This window comes from Urocitellus parryii, chromosome 2 (assembly GCF_045843805.1).
Source record: "Urocitellus parryii isolate mUroPar1 chromosome 2, mUroPar1.hap1, whole genome shotgun sequence".
NCBI classification, from domain to species: domain Eukaryota; kingdom Metazoa; phylum Chordata; class Mammalia; order Rodentia; family Sciuridae; genus Urocitellus; species Urocitellus parryii.
The window spans coordinates 31,742,245-31,752,525 of record NC_135532.1 but is presented as its reverse complement, the minus strand read 5'-3'; the positions used below and the strand labels follow the sequence as shown (position 1 = coordinate 31,752,525).

Below are 10,281 nucleotides of genomic sequence, written 5' to 3'. Positions count from 1 at the left end.
CAACCTAAGGACGTGTTGAAGCTCCACCATTTAAGACCATTAAATGTTGTGAGCAAAGGTTGATTCTGTTGCCACGGGAAGACTGGCATGTTGGTGCAGTGGCTTCCGCAGATCAAGTTCAGTGTTTATGCTGTGGGCCATTTATTTTTCAAATTAAATTAAGATTCTTGTTCTTAAGAAGCTGTAGCATTTGCTTTGTTTTGCTTTTAGGGGCAGCTTGATTTCTTCCACATTCAGCATCTATGCTCATGAGCACCTCACTTTGAGGACCCCCCTCCAAGTTCAGAGGTACTTGACTCTTCACAGTGTGGCAGCTGCTGGCATAACTAAAGCTCTCAGCAGGGACAACTGGAGGGTCTAGAATTTTAATATAAGCACACATCCTGGAATCCTAATGCAGAATATTCTATTAACATACAATGACTAATTGTCAGAGACACAGAACATTCACAGGGCATATAAAAACATGTATATCAGCAATTTAATCTCTACGTTTTGCAACCTGAAGTGAATGAACAAACATCTGATGCCTTGGAGCCTTAATATAATTCTGCACTAAAATTATAAAGACTGGGAAGCTGAATAAAGGAACATACATGACTGCCAGAAGTTATGACTGTATAAAATACAACTAAATGAATATTTTCCCTAGGCTTAATTCCCACTGACAGAAATTATAGACAGAAAATAAAAAATCCTTGGTGTCTCTTCTGGTATTTCTCTTAGTAACAGTAATAACAATTATCATAAAGAATTCCACAATTGAGGGCTATTATAACTGCAACATAAGTAGAAGAAAAAGCCCAGGAGGCACAGATACATTACAAACTGCTTCATGACGCATATTTGTCTTGCTACTGAAAGTCAAACTCTTCCAAAACTTTTCCAAATGTCATATCTATCCATAAATGCGACTTTCATTTGTTAAAGTGAAATTAAAGAAAACATTTTGTGTATTTTTTACCCCCGGTTTAGAAATGTTACACATTAATTCTAGACTGACTCACTTTTTCTCTCTTTTTTTTAAAATTTGGTGTCTCTGCTTTATCTTTCAAGTTTGGAGAATATCTTCTTAATAATTCAATTTTGCCAGGTGCTGCTGGCTCAGTTGATCTTGTGGTTTTGTAAGAGAAATGAAGTGCAAAAGCCCATACCCAGCATTCTCTGAGAAAGCCTCCCAGTGAACATACAACAAAATGCTGGTCAACCTCCAAGAAGCCAGCTCCGGATCTGTCAAATGGTCTGTGTGAAATTCTGCACCTCCAAGTTTGCACGCATTTCTGTCAGCATCTGCTTCTCCATTCAGAAATGAAAAGCATCGGGGAACAGAAAAGAAATCAAAGAAAAAGGAGGAAAACAGGTCTAACCCAAAGAGGTCCTTTCTTTGATGACTCAACACTCCCCATAAAGGAAAACTGAAACTGCTGTTGCTTTAAGGATTCTTCCACTTTCTTCAGGATGAAAGGTTTGAAAAAGTGGACCTTTGGGAGGAAATGCTACAGACTTCTAAGTTGGTGAAAGAACTTCCAGCATCACTTGGGTACTCGGGGTAGGAGGAGCTGGAGGAGATGATGTTTTTGAGCCTCTGGAGGGCAATAATTAAAAGCAAAAGCAGAAATGCTAAAAGGCTGAGGAATATGGACACATAGATGTAGACATTGGACAGGTGGCCTGAGGACGGGTCCACCGATGTGGACAGCGATGTGGGAAACAGCTCAAGGAAAGTTCCATTCTCCACACTCCCTGCAAATCCAGATGAAGAGTCAGGCTCAGACATCTTTATGAAGGAGAAGGAATGAACAGGTATATTAAAGTCAAATTTTCACACAGGGGTTAAGAAGGATGCAATTGGCATTGCTTTTGCATGTGGCCACAGTAGAAATTATAGACTGGGAAATCAGCACAACAAAACCTCTGGGTTTTTAAACAAAGGCAGCAGCAGGGGATCAGGTGTCCATCAAGGTCTGCAGAAATAAAAACAAACAAAAAACATTTAGTGCATTTTTGGGGGGAGAAATACCACATTTAAATCGAAGTTTTAGTTTTTATTTCAGTAAAGCTTAACTATAAATCTGACCAGGAAAGGAAAACAGTGAAGTAACTCCCCTAGGAATAAGTAATGCTTATGTCTTTATATTACAAGTGATGATATAAAGTGAACTTTTATTTCTCCCCACAGTGCAGTAGGTGCCAGGTTTCTTTAAGGAACTAAAGATAAAACATAAAGAAAAATATATTTCTGATGTGCCCCATCTGCTGAGATTTCAACAGATGCTTCAAATGAATGCTCTGAGACAAGAACCCAAGAAGCTCCAAATCTCCCTCCTCCAGAAAATTAATTCTGTACATCCTACAGTCCAGAGCACAACTGCTGACCAGTGTTTCCCTCTAGCACATGTTGAAGAACCCTGAACACACAAATGTGCTTTTGGTGGATGTTCACAATATGCTGATTTCTTTATAAAAATTTTGTCTGCTCGAGATCAGCGAATATTTCTATTTATTTTCTTTAAATGTACTCATGTAATTTGTTTTAGATACCTCAGGCATTGAATTAAAAAAAAAAAACAACAAACAAAACTTTAACCTGCCTGGAAGAAGAGCAAATTGAATTGCCTCTGAATGGTAGAGAGAGTACCAGGTTTGTGTCAAGAGAGGCCTGAATTCCCCATCATCTTTGAGCAGCTGGGCACACTTTCCCACAATTCCTGAGCTTTACTTTTATCATTTGAAAAATGATTCAACACCTGCCCCATCTCCTCATGAAGATATTGGACATGGAAGGAGTCTGTGAAATGCAAAGATTGGACCAAAATGAGGTGTGTGTGTGTGTGTGTGTGTGTGTGTGTCTGCACGCGTGCAAGCAAGTGCACAATTGTGTGTGTGTGTGTATGCGCATGCGCGCCCGTGCCTGTTTGCCAGGTGCAAAAAAAAAAAAAAAAAAAAAAAAAATAAGGCTCTTCACTGTGTTCAGTCTGTGATTTAAGCAGCCTGAGGGAAGAGCAGCCCTCCAGGTAGAGAACTCTAGAACTCTCTTGAAGTCCAGAAAAGATGCTCTTCCTGGCTCCTGGCACTAGATTGTTTTGCTGTAGAATTCTAAAACTCACCTCAGGCAGTGGTGAAATGCTAATGGAAAACCTCCACTCTGCCCCTGGCTTTCCCTTGCTACACAATATCTGGCATTTTACCTTGAAAATTTGCCTTTTCCTTCTGTTCTCCAAATCTAATTAAGCAGCTGATTCTTTGAGTGGCTGACATTTGCCACTGTGGCCAGAGCTGAGCAGCACTAATGATCCCTTGGAAGGGAGGACACTTCAGAGAAGGCTGTCCCTGTCAGGTGTCACACAGAGTCTTTGTGAGCTCTTCGGAGTAGGCCAGGGACAAAGTCTCAGTAGTTCCTAAAATAATTTGACTCCTACTCCTCATTATGCTTTGCCTGGTGATTTTAATTCCATTAGGCTGTTACACGCTTCTAACAACCAGTTTTAAAAAAATAATAATCACAGTGGGACTGCAAATGTGTTACACTGTTTTGGCAATACCAATCTTTTTACTGCACACAAACGTTCTAGCTGTTTATCTTTAGTGAACATGGTAAAGTGTCTCAGAGGCAGCATGGTGTACAGGAAAAAAAAAAGTAGCATAGAAACCTAATAGACTGAGTTAGAAAAAAAAAAGTTCTGGTACAACCAAAAATCAGGAAAAAAAAAAAAAGTTCTGGTACAACCAAAGTGTAGCAGAGGAGATAGAGAAACAAAGATGCCAATTGATTTGATATGAATTACATTTGTAATTAGAAGATAAACCAGGGATTTAGGCTTCTGGCCACCCCAGTCCTCATACCATCTGGTCTCAATTTTTAAATTGTTTTGGTAGTAAGATTGTATGTCATCTTTTTTATTTTATTTTTTAACATGGGGAAAGAAAGTAAGCACTATGAATCTATTGTTTCTCTGGCAGGTAGGGTGGTAATTGTGCCTGTTATAGTTTTGATCTAGAATGTTCCTCCCCAAATTATGTGTTGAAGGCTTGGTCTCCAGCTGGTGGCACTATTAGGAGATGGTGGACACTTTAGGAGATGGGTCCTAGCTGGAATAAGCAGGCCTTTGGTGGTGTGCCTTTTAAGGGTTTATTTTGACTGCCCCAGCCTCTTCTGCTTCTTATCTATATGAGGTGAGTAGCTTTCCTCTGCCACACCCTTCCACTGTACTGCTGTGATCCACTCTCAGGCCCAAAGCAATGGAGCCAGCTAACTATGGACTGAAACCTCTGAAATCATGAACAGAATAAACCTTTCATCCTTTAAGTTGTTTTTGTCAGGCATTTTGTCACAGTAATGAAAAGCTGACTTGAACATAGTGCCATTTTGCAGATGAGAAAACTGAGGTGTAAAGATATTGTGATTTACTCAGGATGCACAGCTAGTCAGTGACAGAGAAGTAATCAGAACCCATATTTGAACCATGTTCTTGGTTTTCTCAACTGTGGGAGGAAGAGGGAAGTCACAGAGTTGGGTAATTGGTTCCTATCTGCCATTTACCTTAGGCAAGTCCACAGCCAGCCCTGAGAGTTCAGTTTTCCCATTTACACAACAATAATTAATACTCATCTTTCCTACCTCTCCGGGTAAGCCCGTGTTAAAGAGGTTGCTTTCTAGGGATGGGGCTGAAGGCACAATATCACTGTGGCATCAGTAAGTCAGTAGCAAAACTATCAGCTGACTCCAAGACTGTTTGTAATGACAAAGGTATCTCTTTACAGAGTAAATATCCAAGAGTACTTTCCACTTCCTGAGGGTCACATTCTTCACCATACATGAATTAGTTCACAGAAAACAAGGTGAAGAAGATTTGGAGAAAGGGTTCGATCTCCTTGGCTTTGGAAGACTGGTAGAATATAAACTAAAGAAACCTTGTGTCTTTATTTGAAATTTCACAATTAAATATCCTCTCCTTTAAATATCGCTTCTCAATGTTCCAGATGTCATATCATTTCCAGACTTCTTAATTTAAAATGACAGCGACACAAATTTCATTTCATTGTTATATTCTGAAACAACAGAGTATATGCATTGTCAGAGATGATTTTAATTTGCCAACATTAATTCTCATTTCCTTATTGAAGCTTACAAAATTGGCCTATCTTCTCTCTGTCTGGTGAATGTTTTATTCGACAGTGACTGCATAATACTCAGGATGAACCAAACTCTACGTGTTTAGGTATTGTGACAGGTGGCACTGTGGAAATGAAATCAAATGAGTGTTTCAAGATGATGCTTCTTTGGTTCTTTTTTCCCAGATAAGGCTTAAAGAAAGACTTCATCTCAAATGTATAGCCTTGACCCATCTTGGGGCAGCGCCGGCAAACTCTCATTTCAGGTGACACCGGAAGCCATGCAAGGATTTTTTTTTTTTTTTTTTCCTGAGCCATCCTCAGAGAGTGATTTTTGAAAAAAGGAAAAATGAGACATCTGGATCACAACATTATAAATGAATATCTGTGGAAATGTTTTAGCTCATGGTCAGCCAGCTTTCTGTTTGTTTCTGGAATGAAAATGTGTGTTAGGAAGAAATCTACAAAAAAGCAGTGAGTGGGGACCCAGAGAGACAGCATAGATAGGGCAAATCTTGTTCCATGTCATAGGACCAGGTTATCATCCTTCCTGGAAGATGGAAGCTTCTATTATGATTTGGATGTGAGGTGTCTCCCCAGAACTCCTGTGTTCATGCAGGAATATTCAGAGGTGAAGTGATTAGGTTATGAGAGCTGCAACCTAATCAGTTCATCCTAGTTGAATGAACTGACTGGTGGTGACTGTAGGCAGGGGGGTGTGGCTAGAGGAGGTGGGTCACTGCGGGTTCTGGAGGAGTTCATCTTCCCTGTGGGCCCTTCTTCCTTCCCTCTTTCTGCTTCCTGGTTTCCATGAATGGAACAGTGTTCCTCCACCCTTCTACCATGATGTTCTGCCTCCCCTTGGGCCTAGAGCATTGGACTTGACCATCTATGGACTGAGACCCTGAATCTGGGAATCCCCAAATAAAGTTCTGTCCTCTAAGTGGTTCTTGTCAGGCATTTTGTCTCCACAGGCAGAGTTGACTATAACATTTTCCTTCCTACAGGGTGGTTATGAGGATTGTAATCTTTGGCAAGAACAGAGGCATACTGTAGAGCATGTACCTCATCCTTTCATTCCTTCTAAATGGAACAAAAGTTGTCTGGCCCTCTTCTCAGAGTCCTCTCTCATTAGCATTGCAAGACCCCTGGCAGAGAGACAGCATGTGGGCAGAGCCCATGCGTGCCATGGCCTTGACTTCTATTGCACAGTGGTTTATAAAACTCAGCCTATTGGTCTGCTTCAAATGTGGTACAACAATTTTGACCATGAGAACTTTATTCAAATACATCTCTATGTGAATAACAAGCATGTAAAGGTTTTTTTTCTTTATTATTGTAAAAAAACTGGGACAAGCTGCTTTGTCCCCTTGCAATATTCTTTTAAGAACCTAGCTGTTACGATCCACAATGTCACATCAACATTTCATCTATGAGTCCTACTGTGTCACACTCCAAAGGTAATCCTCCCCAAACCATGAGGAGTGGTGCAATAAAAAATTAACAGGACATGGCAAAATGCTTTTTATAGTACACAAATGTGAAATTAGATATAATAATGTAATTAATGGTTTTAGATGATTTATTGAATCTCTTTCTCGGAGGAACACATAGAGACCACCATTTCCAGAATCCAGAAGGGAAATTATAACATCCAAGCCCAGCTGTTTCTAGCTTATTAGGAAATAGCATGGTTTCTATAAAACCTTGCAGCCATTGCCTTAGCCTTCACAGGATCATCTTTTCTTCTAATGCTTTTTCTCTGCTTTGGCCTTTTAGGTCATGGTGGATGGGAGAAAATCTGTGTTGACATTACACCCTTCCTACCACCCTCTCTCAAAGTATATCTTCATCGCAGGGAATGACAAACATTTACCCCTGGGCTTGAAACAGTGAAAAAAAAAAGTTTATTGTCTTCTAAGTTATCCTAACTCTTAAGTTGATTCAGCCCTCTACATATTCGCCTATTTAAAACTGCCCTTACTTATCAGTTCAGTGCTTTGGGAGAGTAGAATTTCATGTGAACTCCCATTATGATTCCTTCTATGAGTCCGGTAAAAACCAAAATAAAGTTTGGGAAATAAACTGCATCTCTCTGCAATCACACATTGAGCTAGAAGGTCATCTTATAAGAAGAAATGCCTAGCGGTGGAGGTTGTAACTAGCTCATTGAAATTCATAGATCTGGACAGATAATGTAACATGAAAAATTAAAATTAACAGTCCTCTTTACCTACAGTTCAAATGAATGATCAGAAAATATTATCTAAACTTTTTCATTGTATGTTGGTGAAAATTAGAGAGATGACAAAGCAATAGCTTGATATCAGTGACTTATTTTCAAAATAAATTTAAAGGCAGGTCATTAAGTTGCTTTGGATTTAATCTAATCTTCTGTCTCTTGGTGATGACTTCTGATGACCTGGTATAACCTCAAGCTTTGCAAAATAATTTTTCAGCAAAACAGCAATAACAGGGAAACTCCCCACTTATTCTCAATATTTTTATGTCAGACAACTTATTTTGTCCAAATTATTTAATGATTAATTATCCACTAAGGTATAATTTGCAGAATGTTCAGATATACTTTGCTCAATACATAAAACAGTAAATTGAGAATAGTTTAAAAAAACACAAGAAATCATTGAGAAAAGGGGATGTGAATATAACTGATTTGGCTTTTGCTTGTTCAGTCTCAAATGGTATGAGGACTTGCATTTATAATGCTGTTTTTCAGAAACGAAATCAAACTATGATTCCTTTTTAAAAAAAAATTTTTTTTTAGTTGTAGATGGACACAATACCTTTATTTTATTAATTTTTTATGTGGTGCTGAGGATCAAACCCAGTGCCTCACACATGCTCGGCAAGTACTCTACCATTGAGCCACATCTCAGCACCAAACTATTATTCTTACTAAATTTGTAGTATATTTATATTCCATGAGAAGGTTTCATGTCCAAATCACTATCTTAGCAAGAATAATCATTTTTAAAACATATGATCTTGGAATTTTAAACTAATAAGATTTTAGAATAAGATAGGTAATTTAAGCAGGTTATCTCCCAGATACAAAGAAAGCCATTACAGAGCCATTTGCAGGCATAGCAATTTATAATTCTTTCTTTCTTGTGCTGGGGACCAAACTCAGAGCCTTAAACATGTTGCAAGCTCTCTATCATGGAGCTACACCCACCAGTCTGCATTTTTATTTTCTTTTATGATATTTAGAAATGACCAAGAAGGAGACTTCCTGCACTTTGGGAGAGACTGGGCCCATCTTGGCTAACATAATTAGTCTAAATCAAAATGAGAAAAGCAGCATCATCAAGGTTGAAAGGAAGCTCTGAATGGGATGTGAATATAATTGGTTAAAAAGTATTGGAATGATAAAAGTCATTTTTAGGGAGCAGAAGAAAAGGTCATTGGCTAAATGCTTCATTTACAGAAAAGCAAATAGCCAGAGAAATAATGATTTCACAATCTCAGGGAAGTTCGTGATGAATCAGTGGGAATAAAGAAGGTAAAAAACAAGACTGGCCTTTCAAGATGTTATGGCATATTTAATGAGGGATTTTAAGCTCCATTCTCTCCCTACACCCAGCTTTGATCATTGCTGATATTTGGGATGTATATTCACCAAACATTTTTTTTTATTCTCAGAGCAGCTTGAATTAGTTAATTCATAGCATTCATATAGAATCATAGCATTCAAAAAGACTTGCTTGGTTTTAAGCAAGACTAGGTATGTTTTTAAAAATTCACATTAAACCACGTTGTTGTGGGACAATGGAATGATGTTTGTTCCTTTTCTATTGCATCTTATTTTGTCTCTATAGTTAAAATAATCTGTCTGCTACAAATATTTCTGTCCAGTCAAGATATACTTGTAACAGTTTCCTGATATAGTGTGATATTTGGAAAGGTTTTGTTCTTGCAAATTTACTTGTGATTGTCATAAATCCCTGAAAGCAAAAAAAAAAAAAAAAAAAAATCCAATCCTTTACATGGAAACTACTAGCTATCCTTAGGCTTTCTTTGAGTGCTTCCAAAACTGTTCTAAGGGAGCAAAGAATATCTTGGAAATTTGGTTGTGCTATATCACTGATGAAGTCCACCCTAAATCTAAGCAGCCACCAGTCATTGAGCCATTCAGAACAAGGGGAAAATAGGAGACGATGTTACTCCCTCTCTACCAACATCACTCTTTCCTTTCTTCTTTATTTCTACTGCTTCCTCCTTCTATAAATACACACATGCCTCAGTTCATGGTCTATTATCTTTGCACAAAAGAATACACCAGATTCTAAAAACTATTACATCTCTATAAAATCAAGTGTATAGGCACAATTTGAAGAGAGAAGTCATGATATTGGTGGCCTGAAAAAAACTTCAGTATTAGCACAACAATAAGAAGGCCACTATTTATGTTTATATCCATTGACAACTGTACTCATGGGTTTGCTTGAAGTAGGGTACTTTAGAGTCTATTCCCTAAAAATGGACCGGAATATCACAAATATATCTCTGTATTTCCTAACAGGGACTCAAGCTTATAGAGTCTTTCACTTAGTAACATTTTAAATCTAGCATACCGTTTACTTGAATTAATGAACCATTATCACTCATAATGCAACTACAAATAGAATCCGAGTTGATTACAGGGTCTGTAAATTGCCCATCTCATATGAATATTAGTCGAGTGTTTAGCATAACATATACATATGAATTTTGCCAAATATATTCTCTCATTCTTCCAGTCTTCTATGGATGACATTCAAAGTATGATGACACTTTCACAGCAAAATAGATATTTAAAAAGAATAATGCTTAGTAATTGCTGGCTTAGGCAAGCTAAGTTTCAGATACATCCACTTTTGGACACAGGACATTATTTAGTAGTCAGCTGAATACACAGAGGGAAAAAAAAAGTAAGATGTAGATTTCAAGATTTATCCCCTAAATGCAATGCAAAAAGTCTTTGTGGATCTTGGATCGGTTAAAAGAAAAAACAGTTTTGGGGCTAGGGATGTGGCTCAAGCGGTAGCGCGCTCGCCTGGCATGCGTGCGGCCCGGGTTCGATCCTCAGCTCCACATACAAAGATGTTGTGTCTGCCGAGAACTAAGAAATAAATATTAAAAATTCTCTCTCTCTCTCTCTCTCTCTTC

General features: G+C 38.3%; 1 protein-coding gene across 1 annotated transcript; it reads right to left on the bottom strand.

Moving 5' to 3' along the window:
- Nucleotides 1-666: 666 nt before the first annotated feature.
- Sertm1 (serine rich and transmembrane domain containing 1) lies at nt 667-1,918 on the bottom strand. Its single transcript, XM_026395139.2, has one exon. The coding sequence runs from the start codon at nt 1,775-1,777 to the stop codon at nt 1,454-1,456; it is 324 nt and encodes a 107-aa protein (XP_026250924.1). The 5' UTR covers nt 1,778-1,918; the 3' UTR covers nt 667-1,453.
- Between the last annotated feature and the right edge of the window lie 8,363 nt (nt 1,919-10,281).

Excerpts from the sequence above, each read along its gene's own strand:
- Sertm1 (XM_026395139.2), bottom strand. The coding sequence starts at position 1,777 with ATGTCTGAGCCTGACTCTTCATCTGGATTTGCAGGGAGTGTGGAGAAT.